The sequence below is a fragment of the Symphalangus syndactylus genome, chromosome 3 (genome assembly GCF_028878055.3).
Source record: "Symphalangus syndactylus isolate Jambi chromosome 3, NHGRI_mSymSyn1-v2.1_pri, whole genome shotgun sequence".
NCBI classification, from domain to species: Eukaryota; Metazoa; Chordata; class Mammalia; order Primates; family Hylobatidae; genus Symphalangus; species Symphalangus syndactylus.
This window is the reverse complement of record NC_072425.2, coordinates 34,176,988-34,197,240: the sequence shown is the minus strand read 5'-3', so window position 1 is coordinate 34,197,240 and position 20,253 is coordinate 34,176,988. Positions and strand designations below refer to the sequence as shown.

The window sequence follows — 20,253 nt, the reverse complement described above, 5'->3', positions numbered from 1 at the left end:
ATCTACCCATTCATCCTTAAGTCCATCCATGCATCCACCTATCCATTAATTCATCCATCCACCCATCAACATATATTGAAAACCCATAGTGAGCCATGTGTAGTATTAGACCCGAGGTTACAAGGATGAATAAAACACAGTCTACCCCTCAATAATTATTCCATTTTGAAGACCCAGCTAAGAGTTGGGTTTGAGTAATTACAATATAGAAAACATTTCAAGGTCTTAAATAAATGTGTATACATATATAATTGTAAATTATATCTATACACATGTATATATAATTGTTCATAATAATCACAAAGTAGAAATCTTTTATATAATATTTTCTTTATCAGAGTGGAAAATTTCATTATATAAACTTAGTTCAAAAATTTTTTTATTTCTCAGAGAAATAGTTTGTCGTTTTTTTCCAGTAGAAGAAATTATTTTTAAATCAACTCAACCAGCATAACAATGGTAAAGCCAGTTGATGAGATAGGTAAGTCCCTGTTAACTAAAGATTATCCAAAAAGGATCCCACAGAAGAAACTTCTAAGTATTATCCAGTTGGTATTTCTTTATTTTTCCCTTTAGTTTATAGAAACGTGCTAATTGAGGTCCTTGGAATTAAAAATTAATGCCAAAATAAGTAAGCCAAGATAGCAGTATTCCTCATTTCTCCTCTTTTTCAAACAGATACTTTTAACTTTTGCCTGAAAAAACCCAATAGATCTAGTAATCTATTTTTAAGATGATGTGAAATTATGCCCATCTTATCTAATATTCCAAGTTCTCCAGTTTCCCTCTCAAATATGTCAAGACTTTAAGATTTGAAAATGATCTTCTGGCTTTAAATCTAAGACTTTATTTATATTAACTTTTTTGGTAGCATGAACATTGTAAAACCTAAATTTCAAAATGTTTTACTGCAGCAACTTAAATACTTCATCTAAGACACTTGAATTGTATTTGTTATTGTTTCCAAACTTGACACATCTTTCTTATTAACATCCTTCATAGAAGTAAACAGAAACAGACAGCAATTACATTACATACTCAGAGCAAGCATCCATTCATAAATTAATTCACCAAACATTATGAGGCATCTGCTCTGCCAGACACGTGGTAGGCGTGGGGAATTTTTAAAGAAGAATAAGGTTCAATCTCTCCTTTGAAAGTGCTCAAACGTTGGGGAGAAACCTCAAATAGTCAAATGATTATAAAATAGGATGGTAGGTTATCTGTGAAGGGATGATAGTAGGAAAATCTAACAGTTACTGGAAGGGTCAGGAGCTAAGGCACCCTAGGGAGAGTGATAAATACACTGAATCTTAAAGGCAAAGAGGAGATGTTTAGGCAGAGAAACAGGGTCAGGGTTCAACTATGGTGCTGTCAACAAAAAACCAGGGCCTCCAGATTTCAGAGAGAAGAGCCACTCCAAAAAACTGATACACCATGTACTTATATGCACCATGTACTTGATGCACCATGTATGATGTACTTATGACAAGTGCCCAGGACAACAGTGCTCTGCTGGAAGTCCTCAAAAACTTTAGCCAAGGGACAGAAACCCCACTACCCAGAGTGCATGTCCTAGCTGAGACTCCTTTTGTGTTGTGATTAAAAGGATACAAATATTAAAAAACAAACATATGACAACAACAGCAAAAAACAGGGCTTCATATGTTCTGACCTGGTCGTTTGCTTTTGGAGTGCTCTTTCCGTTGTTTCATTGTAGAAACTGAGACTAACAGACGATGGTCTTTTGGTTCCAGGTGTGTGTGCTGTCGGGAAGCCAATGTGCCTGCTCTTTGAATACATGGCCTATGGCGACCTCAATGAGTTCCTCCGCAGCATGTCCCCTCACACCATGTGCAGCCTCAGTCACAGTGACTTGTCTATGAGGGCTCAGGTCTCCAGCCCTGGACCCCCACCCCTCTCCTGTGCTGAGCAGCTTTGCATTGCCAGGCAGGTGGCAGCTGGCATGGCTTACCTCTCAGAACGTAAGTTTGTTCACCGAGATTTAGCCACCAGGAACTGCCTGGTAGGCGAGAACATGGTGGTGAAAATTGCCGACTTCGGCCTCTCCAGGAACATCTACTCAGCAGACTACTACAAAGCTAATGAGAACGACGCTATCCCTATCCGTTGGATGCCACCAGAGTCCATTTTTTATAACCGCTACACTACAGAGTCTGATGTGTGGGCCTATGGCGTGGTCCTCTGGGAGATCTTCTCCTATGGCCTGCAGCCCTACTATGGGATGGCCCATGAGGAGGTAATTTACTACGTGCGAGATGGCAACATCCTCTCCTGCCCTGAGAACTGCCCCGTGGAGCTGTACAATCTCATGCGTCTATGTTGGAGCAAGCTGCCTGCAGACAGACCCAGTTTTACCAGTATTCACCGAATTCTGGAACGCATGTGTGAGAGGGCAGAGGGAACTGTGAGTGTCTAAGGCTGAAGACCTTCAAATAAAATGCTGCAGTTTCCTCTCAGACTCTGTGAGCCAGGGGAATCCTACACCAGAGGCCCAACAAGACCCACATAGGAAAGAGTAAGAGTAGACATGAGTAGCGTGTTGTTTGCTTCCCAGGGAGAGCAAAGACAGTGCAAAACCCATGTGGTAGACGGACCTGTTGAAAGCCAGTGACTGGAAACACAGGCTAGGAAATGTGTCAGATAATGGAGACAACTATTCTTCTTCATGAAGGTTTGTAATACACACTGCACAGGGAAGAATGTCATCCTGTTCGGTTTCCAAAGTAGCTGGTCACAGAGTAAAGCTCTGCTGTATTAAATTTTAATATGAAATGGGATTCAGAGCTTCATTTTTTAATTGAGTTAATTCCTGTCCATTGTGAAAGTAGCTTAATCTTCATGTAAGACACTTAGGTGAAGTACAGAAAACTAAAAAGAAGGAAAAGCCACTCATTCTCTCTCCACCCAAAGACGAGTCTTAGTGTTTTGTTAAATCTTTCTTGCATTTAATGCATAATTTTATATTTGTTTGTATTCTGCAGAGTTGTGGTTATATTTTATTGATAGAGGGTTTCTAAGGAATGAAACAGCAAATCAGCAAGGCTGTAACTCTGAGTTCCCTTTCCTGTCCTGTGCATCTCCTTTTTTCCTTCCTGTGCGCTTGTCATGAATTAAATCTGCTTATTTTATTCCTCCAGTTTTCTTGAAACATGTTTTTGTATCTTATTGATTTACCTTTTCCTTTGAAAATTGTATTGGTATCTTTTCCATTGCTTTAATCTTTATCTCTTTTTCTTTCCAGGACTTCTGTCCATTTTTAGTTATTTCGCTATTTTTTTCCTTTTATTTCATTCATATAATAAACACTCTGGCAGAAATAATAACATTTTAAATAACATTGTAGATTGATATGTATACGCCTTTTGCAAAATATTACGATTTTTTCTGCATTTGCCTTTGAAGCCACACATTTCAACATTCTCACCTATTAATATTATTACTAGAGTCTATTTAAATCTCTTAAACCATAATTCGTAATACGGGATTTCACAAGATACACTTGTGGCTGAGTTATTTCAAAACTGATATTTCTGTGCATTCTGACATTCTATTCCTTTTAGAAACAAACTCACTTGGCTGTAGAATTAATATCGTTCTGCTTAACAACTTTCTGCATGACATATTAACTGATTTTGTTGTATTTCATGGTTTAAAAAAAAAAAGCAGCAGCTCTGGAACTCAGATTCCTGGGGGTTCAGATTTTTTCTCAGTGGACCCTCACACAATACATCTTTATCTAAGTCCATACATGATCTGAGTTTATTTCCGATATAGCATGAACCCAAATTCTCCTGAAAACAAACAGGGAAGAGAAAATAACAGTCTACTCTATACCAGCTTATCTTAATTCAGACTAATTGATAGTTAGGGCATTGGAGGAACGGTGTGAATTCTTGAAAGCAGATTTTCACTGTCTGCTGGGAAACTCTGCCTGAAATCCCCAAATCTGCCTCATGTAATAACTTGACATCTTTGGTGGGAAACCTGCCATTTCGTATTCATAGTGTCTCCAGGCAACCAAGACAAAAATGTAGAAATTTTCCTAGACTTTGCCCTCTCTTTCATCCTCAATTTTCTATTAGTTTCACTTCCTAAAATCCTCCTGCTGACATCCTCTTCCCTTCAATCCAAGAGCCAATGACTCAACCTCTACCATTGCCCACCTGTCTGTTTTCTGGCCTTCCTCTCATTTCAGGTCTGAACAGATGCTATAGGATACAACAAGAGTAAGGCGGTCCTTAGTCACAGTTCTGGTTCATAAACAGCGAGGTCAGCATTTAGGACTGAGACCTAGAGAAGTGCTTTAAATAAAAATCATGATTCTAAGTCCGAAACTGATACCGTCATCCAAAGGACTGAATGACGAATAAAGTTGCAGCGTGTGTCCAAACCAGAAAGTCAAGATGCCAACAAAGCAGAAAAGTTGGAGAGGGCCACCAGCAAGTCTAGAACTTTAGCATAGATATCCGTGGCTTATTTTAGATGGTTCATGTATGCTCTGCAAAATTCAAAGACAGCTTCGGGCTTTCTCCACTGATAAAGTTTTGTTGTAAAAGACAGACATAGAAGTCAGGCGACAGGAAATAGAGTAACAATAATCATAAAAATTATAATATCAGCTAGCATTTATTGAAATCTTACCATGTGTATTCTGAGGCCTTTAAATATATGAGCTTAAACCTCACAACATCCCTGTAATGTTGGTACTATCATTATATACATTTTAGGTTTGCTTTGTTTTGTTTTGTTTTTGAGACGGAGTCTCGCTCTGTCGCCCAGGCTGGAGTGCAGTGGCACGATCTCGGCTCACTGCAAGCTCAGCCTCCAACAGTCATAGAGAGATTGTGCAAGTGGCCCAAGCGCACACAGCAACAGAGCCTACTTTTTGACCAAAAAAGGCCAAATCCTCAACCACTATACTGTGGAGCCTCTGTACAGTATAGAAGCAATAACTGGACCTCAGTAACTCTGTGGAAGTGATTTGTAATTTGCATGTCGTTTCAAGCACACTCTATATCTTTTATTCTATTAACTTCCTAAGTCTTTTTAATGAATAGCAAAAAAAGTATACTGCAGCATTATCAATTTAAGTTAATCAAAACATCTGATAGGTGACATGTTTATTTTTTCATGAGTTCTAATTACATTTTCAAGTTAAGATCACTGACTTATTCCCTAAGTGCTCGATCTAATGTTCTGAATCACAGGAATATAGATGCATTATTCACCAATATTGTTTACTTTTTTAAATAAGATTTTTTTCATGGTAGAACCATCATATACATTCAAAAAGGTAGACAAAAGAGAGACACTCACAGTGTCACTGTTACCAAGTGCCAGGACAGACATCAGTAAGGCACCAGCAGTCATTTTTAGTGGTCAAATACCAAACATGGTAAGATGCCAGAGTATTTTTCACATGACACCCGGAAACATATTCTCTGCTATTGTGGTGGAATAGAAAAAGAACACTTTCTTTTCAGTATATTACGAACCTGTTCCACGTCATTAAATATTCTTCTAAAAACCCAATTTAATTTTGGAATAATATTCTATTTTATTCATATACTGTAGTGAATCTTGTATTTTTGAGCATTTAGGTTTTTTCCAATTTTCATCATTATAAAAAATGCTGTAATTAACATCCTTATTTGTGCAGGTCCACATTTCTTTTTATGAAAATTCAGAGAAAGGAAATGTCTGGACCAAATGGCACGTACAATATTAACACTTCTGTTGTGTGGTTTCATATTCTGCAGAAATATTACTCCCACTTCTACATTGTACAAGAGATCTCATAGCCCTAAACATTTGCTTTCACAGATAATTAATTTTCTGTTTTTAAGAAATCTTTTGTCTCTTTGGTTATAGAAAAAGAGAATCTCTTTTTAATTTTGTTTTTTAAATTACTAGTCAGGTTGAATTTTTCTTGTTCCTAGGTCATTAACAGTTTTTATTTTGGCAATTGTCTACAGCCCATTTTTCTACTGTGTTCATTTTCTAATTGAATTGTGGGATTTATCTTGTAAAAAGCCTATTAAGCCTTTTTCATACTTTACACAAGAGATCACATCTACTTACTTTACCTTAAAATACCATTTACTTATTTTCTTGTAAAAGCAATATATTATATTTGAAAAGAAAAATAATATGCAATAATATACAATAATATGTATAATCATAATAGACAATAATAAAAATGAAAAAACACCAACCAGTGGTAATTAACATTAACTTCATAATATTCTTCCAGCCTTTTTCAGATAGATAGGTAGGTAAGTAGGTTGGTAGGTAAGTAGATAGATAGATGATACATAGATAGATAGAGAGATAGATAATTTAAACAAAAATAAGATCACACTGCTACATTACTTCAAGCCTTGCTTTTATCACTTAATATATCTTAAACATCTTCCACATGAACAAGTATTCATGTGCAACATTAATTTTGATGGTTGAATAGTATTATACAGATTTATCATAATTGACATAACTATTATTCTACTGTTAGACATTTGGTTTATTTCTATTTTTCCATTATAAAATGTAATGTTTTGATCATCCTGTTGCTAAATTTTGTAAGCATTTATCTTAAGTGATTTCTTTAGCTATAACTCCTAGAAGTGAAATTTCTAGATTAAAGGATAAACGCACTTTTAATACTTTTTAAATATATTAAAAATTACCTTCCTGAATTATTTTATTAACATGTACCTCTCCTAGTCAGATAAGACAGCCCATTTATTTCAACCTCACCAATACTGAGTATAGCATTTTAATCATTGCCAATATAATAGCTATTAGCTTAAAGTTATTTCATAGCTTATATTTCCACTTCTTTAAATACTAATAAAATTGAACATTGTTTAATGTTTTGAGGATACTTGATTGGTGATTTGCCTCCTACTATTATTTTTCTCCTGGGTATATCTTTTTCTTGTTGCTTTGTAAGAGCACTTTATATACTAAGGAGTTAAATTTTGTGATACATGTTTCAACTACTTTTATCATGTTAAAAATATAGACTTCTATTTGTCTTTTATTGTAGGTTTTATTAATCAGAAAATAACGTTGACTTTTCTGTCCATTCAGATGATTGTGGCTTTTTTCCCTAATTGATTTGTTAATATGTACAATTGTATGAATTTATTTCCTAAAGTAGAGATATCCTTGTCTTCTAGGAATAAACTTTTTGGGCAAATCACATCAATCTTCTACTTAACTACCAAATTAATTTACATATATTTGCATCAATATTAATAAGTTGATAAAATTAAAAGTTTATCATTTTCTTCTCTGTTAGAGTTTTGTATTGGCATTAGCATTTGTATTACATTGTATTAGGAAAAACTCAGGAGTTTTTCTCTATAATCTTGGTTAGTTTATTTTTAAATAATTGTTATTTATGAAAGTAATACATTAAAATGTTGTATAAAAAAACTCACAAGAGGGTACAAATTAAAAAAATAATAAAAGTTTCCTTCTTCCTTTTCATCTCTAGTCCCAGCCTAAGTGCTAACCACTTCACCCATTTATGGTGTTAGTTCTTCTGGTGATTACCAGTGCAATTCTAACAAATAGGTTTGCATTTTGCATTTCTCTGTCTGAATTGATCAATTTTTAAAAAATATGCAGCACTCTTACTGAAACTCCCTTCCTTTTCCTGAAATATGTTAACTTCTAATGTTATATTGTTTATCACAACTTTCACAAATATTTCTAAATAAAGGTTACCTACTGATTCTGGCTTATGCTAGAAAAAATGAGAGCTTCCAAACTTCCCTCCATCACTTTTCCCTGCTCTCTACTCTCACAGTCAACTATACACCTATTTCTACACTGTCAACTATATGTTCATTTCTATAAATCTGTAATATCTGCATTTTGTTCTGCAACAAATTAAGATTTAGGTGCTTTGACTAGATTGATTCTAAACATCAAAAAACAAAAATAAAATATCTGCAATTATGTGATCACGTATTTATGCATTGCCAAATAATGGTATTCCATTATTTTAATTTGATAAGATAAATTTAATATACGCTAATTCTTATTTCCTCTTTTTTATGGAGGAAATATTTTTAAAAATCACAAAACTTTTACATTCGCTTCTCTTCCTGACATTTATTTTTCCTCTTTCTTCTGCCTCTCTTCTTTCATGCTCTTTTTTCCGTAAGTTATTTTGATGATTTTTTTTATTCACCACACATAGTTACAAATGAAGATTTGCTCTGGTTAGTATTGGTAGCAGAAGTGGGGTCCCTTTGCTGTTTTGTTGGTATATTCACCCAGTGTGACCTTTTTTCCGTGGGATAGCTACCTCTGGGCTCTGATTATGTGGCTCATAGGGAAGTATAGGCAGCCTGAGTCAGAATCCCCACAGTTCCAAAGTGATGGAAGACCGTACTCTGAGATACAATATTTTGACATATTTCACTCCCAGGGAGAGCTACTTGCTATTCTTTCACTGCTTCCATTACCCGAAAGAGTATGATATTCTCTCCATTTTCTGTATTGCCTCCCACCTAGGACTCTTCAAACTCACACCAAGGACCTTTCTCAGGCAAATTGATCTATTCAGATAGCAGTTCACAGGGACAGACATGAGGCCTCTTTGTCCACCTGCTCTATACAAAATCTTCCAGTCAACCATCCTGATTGACAACCCACAGCCCACCCCGTCTCTATATTTGCTGACTCAGAGCATGGAGACTTTATATATGTGAAATCACATCTCCTCCCCTGATGCTTGGCTTGTGTGTATTGCAAAAGCTGCAATTTACTTTTTCCTGCGCCTTGTCTTATCCATGGATAAGAACACTAAGATACTTTCCGCTTTTTGGATATTTGTCAAAGTGATGGCACTTGGATTGGTTTCAGCATGTACATAGATTGATTCTTATTCATATACATTTACTGTCATACTGGGGAAAACTTGAGGGAAAAAGAAAAGGCTCTGACTACCATGTTCATCAAGAGACCTCTCTGGAATCGTTGAAATAGTTTAGGAGTCATCGGTTCACTCCTTCTTTGTCTTATTCGCCTCCAGACTTCTTTTTTCCTTCTTTTTCTGTTTCTTAATGTTGACCCACACCTCAATCCTTGTACAACATTTCCCTTTTATCTGTATTCATCCCTAGTGATCTCTTCTGGTTGCAAGGCTATAAATGCCATCTGTATGCTGAGATTTTTTTATTTTTAGCTCAAACCTCTCTCCCCAACTTTACACTCACATTTCTAACTGTATGTTATGGATGATAGCTTTAGATTCTCCTCCTCAGGACTAGGCTTTCTGCTTGATCTAGGAGCAAAGCTGAAAACTGCTGTGGAGCTTGGTGTTGCCTTGATACCAAGGAGGAGTCTCAGAGCCTCTCCAATGCAGATACACACTTGCAGTGTCCTAGTGCTACTGACTTACGTACTCATTCTAAAGAGGGTAGATTGTGTCCATTTTAATAGCTCTCAATACCCTTGCCCATTCCCATTACAGCTGGCAGAAATTCCCCAGCTGCAAATGGGTTGCATTTATCTGTTACCCATTCCTGATTTGCAGCACGTTTGGCTGTTTCCTTTTCTGCATGGTCTATGTGTCACTCCATAAGAATCTGGGAGAGGAGAACTCAATATGGTGCTCATTCCATCGTTTTAACCAAAGTGTTCTTTATTGTGAAGAGGTATCCCTGTTATAATGGAATCAAAGCTTTATAGCAAGTGTATTTCAGGTAACTATTCTTTTACTTGTTTCAGATCTATTTCAGTAGCGCAGCCACCAAGATAGAACACTTATAAGCCCTTATTTTGGTATAGATCACCAGAGAAACCACTCACCACTCGCACATGGCCTTCAGTACTGAGTCATTACATATTGGAGGGTCAGAAACTACATCAACAGGAAAGACCCATAGGTGTAGGGGTCTGATATATTTGCCAGTACATTTCTTATCATTATAAACAAAGATTTATGTGTGTCTAGATGTTTACCTTGCCTTCTAAGAGGTCATGTCCTCTGAATGAAGCAAAATCAAGGTAAGCCTTTACATGTAAGCCATTACATGTCTTCTTTATAGAATCCCTCTTAATTAAAAACTTCTAAGAGATTCAACAGGGTTAGCTTTTCTTACAACCTTCATCGTCAGACCTGTAATTATGCAACTGGCCAGCATTTCTCTTTCAAACCACAGTCTCTGGAAAGTACACACCGTATTTAGCATTCTGTCCTTAAGAAGAGAAACCACCTGTAGTATCTAAGGTTATGTCAGAGAGATGTTAACCACAAAAAAACCCAGACTTAGATACACACTATCATTTTCTGGGTGTGTTCTTGACCATTTAGCGCTGTGATTAAAATTAGAAGTGTTGGCATGACACTGCTTTCTGACTTTCTTTTTCAGCCATGTTGACACCGTGGTGGTTAGTGTGATGCTCCTTCTTATTTCAATTGATGCTTTACTCAAGTATGGATGAAACATAATTTAAAGTCACCTCCACTTCTGCTATCTTGATTTTTAAAATTATTAGGATGCATTTAAGAATCTTAAGACAGTCCATTAGTATTATGTATTTATCTTCTCTTCACTCGTTTAAGTCACTTTCTGACTCAGATCCCCTTCTCAGGAGACTCTCAGCATCATTCTGTCTGACATCACTCAGTTGCTTTGTTTATGGCAACCTAAAAAAGCAGCCATCCTAATTTTAGCCCATTCCCAGAGTACCCTCAGAAGTGACAGGTAATAAGGAATAAACTGATCAAAGATGAGAGAAAGACTTACAGAGGAGTGACACTGAGAGCAAAAAACCACAAATAAATTTCATTTCTAAGAACAAAGCAAAGATGACCAGGGAATGCCTGAGGAAACACATTTTTTTTTTGGAGGCAGAGGGTATTATATAGATATTTTTTCAACTTTCAGTCTAGATTCAGGGAGTACATGGGCGAGTGTGTCATGTGGACATATTGTGTAGTGCTGATGTTTGCAGTACAACTAAACCTGTCACCCAGGTTGTAAGCATAGTACCCAATAGACAGTTTTTCAACCCTTGCCTCCCTTCTTCAGAGACCTCCCCCTTCTTGTATTCCCCAGTGTCGTTTCTTCCCATCTTTATGTCCAGGTGTACTCAATGTTTAACTCCCACTTATACTTGAGGACATTTAGTATTTACTTTTCTGTTTCTGTGCCCATTTTGCTGCAAAGGACATGATTTTGTTCTTTTTGGCTGCATAGTATTCCATGGTGTATATGTATCACATTTACTTGATCCAATCAACCATTGATAGGCAACTGTGTTGATTCCACGTCATTGCTATTGTGGATAGTGCTGCAATGAACGTATGGGTGCGATGTGTCTTTTGGTAGAATGATTGATTTTCCTTTAAGTGTATACCAAAGGAAATGGGATTGCTGTATCAAATGGTAAATCAACTCTTATTTCTCAATAATTGAGAAATTATTTGAGAAATCGAGGAGACACTTTTTTTTTTTTTTTTTTTTTTTTGAGACAGAGTCTTGCTCTGTTGTCTGGGCTGGAGCACAGTGGCGTGATCTTGGCTCACCACAACACCGCCTCCCAGGTTCAAGCAATTAGAAGACACAATTTTTAAGACATTTTTAAATAATAAACCTCAAATATTTTAGGGAAAACATCTTTATCTCTGTTTCTATAACTGTCAACCTGTTTCTAATAAGCTTTGCAAAGCTATATGAAACCAGTTTTTAATTTTTGTATACTTGAGACAATTTTGGAAGAAAGTAGGTATCTACTCATCCAATTTCAGAGAACTCTGAGAAAATTTAGTTATTCTTATGAACGATCTATTTTCTTATTGCAATAACTGTGAATTTATCTGGCACTTGCCCAAACTTAGCATTAACAGGTAATTCATTATATTCATAACAGAACCTAGAAGATGATTCCAGAACAACACAGCCCTAAAGGAAAAACCATTAATTGTTTGACATAAATATTCTACACTTCAAAAATCTACACTGAGTTTTTTTTCTAAGATTGTTTTGTATTATTTACTAACCTAACAGCTTTCCATTAACAATAAATTTAGAACTTTTTTATATTTTAAATATCAACATGTGCATTATTTTGGTGATGACATAATAAATCATTAGATGTTGCATACGTGTTATCAAGTATATATAGATGTTGCATAAGTGTTATCAAGACAGGCAGCAGATGGAGTGTTGAAATATATGGACTCAGGGCTGAGTCTGCTGCCTGTCAAATCCTAGCAATTTACTTAATCCCTTTGTGTTCAATTTTCCTCATTTATGAAATGAGAATAAGAATAGCACCAAGCTCATAGGTTATTGGAAAGATTAAATGATTTAATATGTAGAAAAGGCTTAGAAAGGTACCTAATACACAGTAAATACTTCCAAGGACTTTGCTAATATAATTGTGTCTAATATTTTGCAATTATATAGAAAACTGACATACTATAGCTAAATCATTACACAGATCTTTTTACTATTTCCTGCAGATACAGTAATAGAACTAACATAATTAGGTCAGATGCAATAAACCTTTTTAGGGATTTTAATATATGTTACAAAATTACCCTCCAGAAATCTTGCAACAATTTACAAAACCAATAGCAATGTTTGAAAGTGCCTATTTCTGATACTTCAGCTAATTTAGCATATCATCAAATTTAATTCTTAGCCAGTTTGATAACAGAAATTTTAGCTCCCTGTTTAAATTTGATTTTTCTTTTAAATTCCTGCAGATACTGTTTTTCAGATTTTTTACCAGCTATTTTTGGGCATTTTGTGAATTGTCAAGTATGTTCTACTGTTTGTTTTCTACTGATTGTCCTCCACCTGGAACAGTCTAGTTTTTCCTGGGAATCCTGTTAGAATGTATGTTCTAGATCTGTCCTTCATATTTATTATCTTTAGCCTCATTGTATAAATTTTATATCAATTTCTTCTGAGATAGGTAAATTGTCTTAATCTGATTTTGTAATTACATCTCCTATCTGCTTTTTACTGTTTTCGTTGCATTATTTTTTATTTAATTATTTTTAATAGTAATACCTTCACTTGGGTCAACATTCGAAGATGTAAAAATCTACACAGTAGACCTCTGCTTATAAGAAGAGGGGGTGGATGTGCTTTTTCCTCTTCCTTCCACTAAATACAACTAAAAACCCAAATATCATATAGAAAACCAACGTAGAAAAGTGGAGAGAAGTAGACAGTTCGTCTAGGAAGAAGACAGAGTCAAGGAATGACATTCTGGTGAGTTCTCTAGGTTTTCTTTGGGCCTCAGCTATCTCAGACTTGAAGCTGAAGAAGCCAGCAACACAGAAACGCCAGTGGGCATACACCAAAATCAAACAAACAAAAAAACGCTCCAACTAAAGCCTGCTATCTTTAGACAAAACACCAGGAAAAGGGCACCTAGCAAGACAGAAACCTTTTAGACAATAATTGCCCTCTTCTAGCCAAACACCACGCGCACACACACACAACAAACAAACAAAAAAACGGCCTCACCTTCACCTACGCCAGCAAAGACCGAGTGGGGATCCTAGACTTCTCCCTCACCAGGTGTAATAAGGGGCTGAAACTTCCCACAGGTGTGAGTCAGAAAAGTCCTCTTCTACAACTCAGACTTTCATGCCTCTGAGCTCTAAATGCGTGTAGAGGAAATATTTAAGGCAAAGTATTATAAACATAGGAGACTAAAGCGATATAAAAGGAGGTCCTTTCTACACTTATTTGAACTGGTAAAATGTCGACACTAGTAACTGTGATAAGTTACATACATACCGTATAATGCCATATAATGTAATCCCTAGAGCAACTGTAACAAAACTCCACAAAAAAAATACTTCAAAACACTATTGGCCGGGCACGATGGCTCACACCTGTAATTTCAGCACTTTGGGAGGCCGAGGCAGGTGGATCACCTGAGGTCAGGAGTTCGAGACCAATCTGGCCAACATGGCAAAACCCTGTCTCTACTAAAAATACAAAAATTAGCTGGGTGTGGTGGCGCATGCCTCCCAGATACCCGGGAGGCTGAGGCAGGAGAAAAGCTTGAACTCGGGAGGCAGAAGTTGCAATAAGCCGAGATCACACCACTGCACTCCAGCGTGCGTGACAGAGCAAGACTGCATCTCAAAGACAAACAAACAAAACCCACTATAGATACATTAAGACAGAATTCTAAGAAATGTTCAAGTAACCCACAGGAAGGCAAGAACAAGAAAACAGAAAAAAAAAACACAGAGCAAATAAAAAGCAACAAAATGGCAGACTTAAGCCTTGACATAGTAATAATTACATTAAGTATAATTGTCGTAGAATTTTAAACGTTTAGATGGGCTTCCAGTCCAAGATGGAGAGAGAGCAAGTGTTTGCCTCACCACCTGGGGTCTCAATGGACTACAGATTTGGATAAATTTCTGCAAGATGGAAAACACATGGCGTCATGCTGACAGACAAGACTCACAGGAAACCAAAGAGTGATACAATAGAGGTAGAAACCATCTGTTTGGTTCTATACCTGAGAGGCTAAATAGAGACCATTTCCCTAGATCTACTAACTAAAATACTATCACCTGGCAGGAAGCAGTGGGGGTTGGGAGGAGGGGCGGAGGTGTACTCCAAATAGATGATTACCTTTCTGGTGTCAGTGTCTGGGCCATATCCCTCACTCCTAACAACAATTCTTCTTCTCAGTTTCCTTCCTTAAAATCCTCTATTAATTTTTTATTCATTCATTTGACCAATACTTAGTGATTAGCTATAAATGCTAGGCACTGTCACAGATGCTGGGGAAATACTAGTGAACAAGATAGCCAAGTCTGATTTGGGGGAGTTTTAATTCTACTAACAAACAAATAATAAATATGAAAACAAAAATATAAGCAGATCATTTTAAATAGCAATGAGTTCTATGAAGGCAGAGACATTGCAGGAATTAGTGCATATCCTTCCACCTGCTCATCACAAATAAATTTGCATTTCAAAGGCTGTTGAAATTCCACCTCTCCAAGGGCTGGAGTTCTCATTGCTATAAGCAAATGATCTGAATCCAGAATCCCAACCTTAGGGTATGCTTCCTAGGACTACTCTTAGGATACAGGGTTAGGTCATGTATTAGTCCATTCTCATGCTGCTAATAAAGACATATCCAAGGCTGGGTAATTTATAAAGGAAAGAGATTTAATTGACTCACAGTTCAGCACTGCTGGGGAGGCTTGAGGAAACTTACAAACATGGCAGAAGGGGAAGCAAGCATGTCCTTCTTCACATGGTGGCAACAAGAAGTACTGAGCAAAAGGGGAAAAGACCACACCATTAGATCTCACAAGGACTCATTCACTATCAGGAGAACAGCATGGAAGTAACTGCCCCCATGATTCAATTACCTCCCACCAGGTCTCTCCCACAACACGTGGGGATTATGGGAACTACAGTTCAAGATGAGATTTGGGTGGGGACACAGCCAAACCATATCAGGTCAAGTTCTCAAAAAGCCAAGCCTGAGAAAAGGATTCCTGTGCAAGTAGTTTATGGAGGGAGTGCTCTCAGAGGAAATGCCTCTGGGAGTGATAGAAGCAGGTTTGGTTAGTGAAGGAGCTGGGCAAAGGTGTGTTATCAGCTGAAGTGTGACCTCAGCTTGCACTCACAGAGAGCTCTGGAGTATGAGTTATACCACAAAGATTGTCCTACCCAGAGGCAAAGAAGATCAAACTGTTATACTTCTGCTTTGGCCTTCAGATATAAGCCACTCTGGGGCAAGGGCCAGAAGTGGGTAACCTCTCAGGCATCTCCACATGAGACAGTTCCTGTCATTCAAAGGCAATCCTTTCAAGAAGGGTTTCTTAACTTCCCAACTTTCAATTTGGGAAGATTTCTTATTGTCTAACTTATTTTTATAGACACAGTCATCTTATTAAATAATAGTGACACACTAGCCTTATATGTTGAAGACCTCCCTTAAAACTGCTAACAGATGTGGCATAAATCATTGTAACAAAATGAATTCTTTTTGGTTGGTCCGAGATTCCATTTTCCTTCTCGTTGAAGAAGGAGGTGAACTTTATTTATTTATTTATTTATTTTATTTATTTATTTTTTGAGACGGAGTCTCACTGTGTCACCAAGGCTGGAGTGCAGTGGCGCGATCTCGGCTCACTGCAAGCTCTGCCTCCTGGGTTCACACCATTCTCCTCCCTCAGCCTCCCAAGTGGCTGGGACTACAAGCGCCTGCCACCATGCCCGGCTAATTTTTTGTATTTTTAGTAGAGATGGGGTTTCACCGTGTTAGCCAGGATGGTCTTGATCTCCTGACCTCGTGATCCACCCGCCTTGGCCTCCCAAAGTGCTGGGATTACAAACGTGAGCCACCACGCCCGGCCAAGAAGCAGGTGAACTTTAAAGGAAGAACTAACTTTCCAAATTCAACCTGAGCTAGTTATAAAATAAATAAAATAGAAACTGCCCATTCCACCTTTTTTATGCAATAATAACAATACACACTTAGTCTGCTAATTAAGTCTTCCCTACAATAAAGATTAGTAATTTATTTAGTACTTAATTACTAAATATTATTTAAAAAAAAATTTATTTAGAAATAAAATATGAGTGCCAGGTGCAGTGGCTCATGTCTATAATCCCAGCACTTTGGGACACCAAGGCAGAAGGATCGCTTGAACTCAGGAGTTCGATACCAGCCAGGGCAACATAGTAGGACACCATCACTACAAAAAAAATTTTTTTAATTAAAAATTAGCTGGGCATGGTGGTGTGCACCTGGAGTCCCAGCTACTCTGGAGGCTGAAGCAGAGAGATACCTTGAGCCCAGGAGGTCAAGGCTGCAGCGAGCCATGATCATGCCACTGCACTCCAGTCTAGGTGACAGAGTGAGACCCTGTCTCAAAAAAGAAAAAAGATTTCTCCCAGGCTTTTGGAGTTCTCAGAGTGTCACAAATGCTGAGAACAGACAAGGAAATAGGAAGAAAAAGTACAGATAAACAATCTTCTATCCCCTTTAGTATTTACAAACTACAATGTGTCCCTTATTTCTTTCATTGTTATAATCTGGATTCTTGGCATTTAAAAAGAAACTGAGATTTTTCTGTAACTCTGATGAAGAACATTCCCGGAGGCCAATGTCTCTATGTGCTGGAAATCAGAAAGGGGAAGTATCCCAGCTAGAGTCTGGTAAACCATAATTCTTCCTATTGTCAAGGATTTCACATCTTTGCTCACACGTGAGAAAGTTCTCAAAGTAGATTTGACAATATTTCACAAATACCACAAAAGGACCATGCTCAGCAAAGATAATTCCAGGCTTGGCACTAAACAGTGTAATCTATCAACTGGCACCAGTGAGTCTCACTTGGTGTGAATGATCCACAGCACAGACCAGTACCACTCTTAGACTTGGGCAAGAAGAGACTAACTTGGGCACTGTGATTAAGAGGATTTCATTCTGGTCTTTCTCCAGGCACCATCCTTCTCATAGGGTGAGGGTCCCAGGGGCCAAAGGGCTATGCCTACCTAGAACCTGACTCCCTTCTTTTAAACCATATTTCAGATATGAGGGACCCCAGAATTTCAGCTCTGGCACTGGCCCTTTTCTGAGTCCCTCTACCCTTGAGTAGACAGTGCCTCTGGCAGTCATATCTTTAGGCTGGGGGTTGTCCAAGGAGCAGCCATTATAAGAAGAATGAACAGAGATGTGTGCACAAGACCCTTCATGTGTTGGGCAAACTCGGGATGGGAAAAGAGAGTAGAAGGGCTGTGATCCAGGGCCTAGCTCTTCCCACACCACCATACTTCAGCAGAGATCTCAGAAGAGTCCTAAAACTCTCTATATAAATAGTATTCAGTGTAGGTAATAATTGAGTTACTATGTGGCAGGCACAGTCAGGACTGGCAGGCACTATTCTCAGTATCATATATGTATATACAAATATATATTATATGAATTATAATATATTATATATAAATATATTCACTTAATTTTCACAATAACCTTACGGGAAATATGCCTACAGGAAGATTAAATAACCTTCACCAGGCCATACAGCAAGTGGTGGGCCCAAGATTTGATCCCATGCAGCCTGGTTCCAAAATGTGTACTCCTATTTCACCATTCAAATACAATCTTGCATCCCTCTGTGAATTTCTAGATTAGATAAATTTGACATGTATCACAATCTTCCTTGGAATTTGCTTTGAAAAAACAAACAAACAAACAAACAAACACCATGATTTTCTTGGAGAAGGCAACTTGCTTAGTTAAAAAAACAAGGTGGATCCAGTGCTATATAGAGCAGTTTGCTGCAAGAACACACAGCGAAGGGAACTTAACCCAGACCATGGAGTCAAGGGGCACTTCCAGAGGAAGATAGTTTCTGAAATAAGTCTTAAAAGATAGGTCCAAGGTAGGCAAGCAAATAAGATGAGGGCAAGACAGTCTATTCTAGCCTCTAGTAGGAGAACAAAAACAAATAGGAAAGAGGGCCCTTTATTTTTTTTCATGGATGGGATTTTATTAAAATTGTACATAGATATCAAATGTAAATTTAAAAATGAGCATTTTTTCTAGCATCAAAATAGTTATTTTAAAAATAACTTGGAAGCCGGGCACAGTGGCTCACGCCTGTAATCCCTGAGGTGGGCGAATCATGAGGTCAGGAGTTTGAGACCACTCTGGCCAACGTGGTGAAACCCCGTCTCTACTTAGAAAAAGAAATGAAAATTAGCTGGCACAGTGGCGGGTGACTGTAATCCCAGCTACTCTGGAGGCTGAGGCAGGAGAATCGCTTGAACCCGGGAGGCAAAGTTTGCAGTGAGCCGAGATCGCACCACTGCACTCTAGCCTGGGCGACAGAGCAAGACTCTGTCTCAAAAAAACCCAAAAAAACAAAAAAACAAAAAAACTCGGAAAACTTTAATACAACTTTGTTATATATTAAATATTCACCTAAAATCTCAATCATTTCTCTCCCTGCTAGAATCTTGGAGGGTCCTTTAATTATAAGTAACTCACTGCAAAACACTTTCAAGACAAGAGTGAGGAGAAGGTGAAGAAGTCAGAGCTGAAGTGTTTATTATATCTCTAAGTCCATGCCTTTCAACCTAAAAGCCGCCTCTGAAAATTTATCCGGAGGAAATGAGAGAACTGTGTCACTCCTCTGAAAATTCAGATTTTTTTAATACTCAGGGAAAGATTTTTAGAAACTTAATTGTGTATAACCCTACCTTGTGGGCAAGAAAAATGACTCTCAAAGATGATAAAAATCAGTAGTTGTCGAGAGTATGACCTTCTGATTCAAAGTAGAAATTCACTTTTATTATTAATCTTTATTGGGCCTACTCACTCCTGCCAGAGTGGGTCATGCAAAGGCTCTGGGGTCTTAAGCAGAGCACAGTATTTGGTAAGAATGTTCTAGGGTTTGGTTTACATTGACCACCTCTGAGATGCCCAGGACAAGTATATGTAGTCATTTGAAGTTTGGGACTTCTGCCACGTCTATGCCACACTTTGACATTCAAATCATTACAGAGTCAGTCTGGGAACTCCTATGCCTACAGTTCAGTCTCTTTAGGTGCCCTAAGCAACCCTTTGCCCTGGGAGTCATGCTGTTTCACCAGGGCACCTAGAGAGTGGGTTCCCATCACCACTGGAACCAAAAGACCTGTCTCCTCAGCCTTAGAGAAGCTTCTCCATTCTGTTGCTACTTTTTTATCCTGCTTGTTTAAAAAAGGCATTTTCCTCTCCCTGCTTTCCCTTTTGAGACATTTAACATATTCTCTCCAATTGCTTTTGGCTTTTCTAAATGCCCAAAAAAAAGCTTGTATTCAAGCAAGTCAGGCTTTAGTCACTGAAAAAACATCCATAGCAAAGGAACAAAGGCCTTAAAACTGGGAACAGGCCAGGCACGGTGGCTCATACCTGTAATCCCAGCACTTTGGGAGGCCGAGGCGGGTGGATCACGAGGTCAGGAGATCAAGACCATCCTGGCCAGCATGGTGAAACCCAGTCTCTACTGAAAATACAAAAATTAGCTGGGCGTGGTGGCGCACACCTGTAGTACCAGCTACTTGGGAGGCTGAGGCAGGAGATTCACTTGAACCTCAGCCCATTGTGGAGGTTACAATGGGCTGAGATTGTGCCACTGCACTCCAGCCTGGTGACAGAGTAAGACTCCATCTCGGGGAAAAAAAAAAAGGAACAAATTCCAGAAGGACA

General features: G+C 37.9%; 1 protein-coding gene across 4 annotated transcripts in view; it reads left to right on the top strand.

Annotated features, from left to right (window-relative positions):
- Positions 1 to 3,160, top strand: part of MUSK (muscle associated receptor tyrosine kinase) — a 127,931-nt gene extending 124,771 nt beyond the window's left edge. For all 4 annotated transcript variants that reach the window (XM_055269938.2, XM_055269936.2, XM_055269937.2 and 1 more), the window contains one exon: positions 1,758 to 3,160. In XM_055269938.2, the coding sequence (XP_055125913.1) occupies positions 1,758 to 2,440 (683 nt within the window). In that variant the 3' untranslated portion in view covers positions 2,441 to 3,160. The remainder of the gene's footprint in view (positions 1 to 1,757) is intronic.
- Positions 3,161 to 20,253: the final 17,093 nt, after the last annotated feature.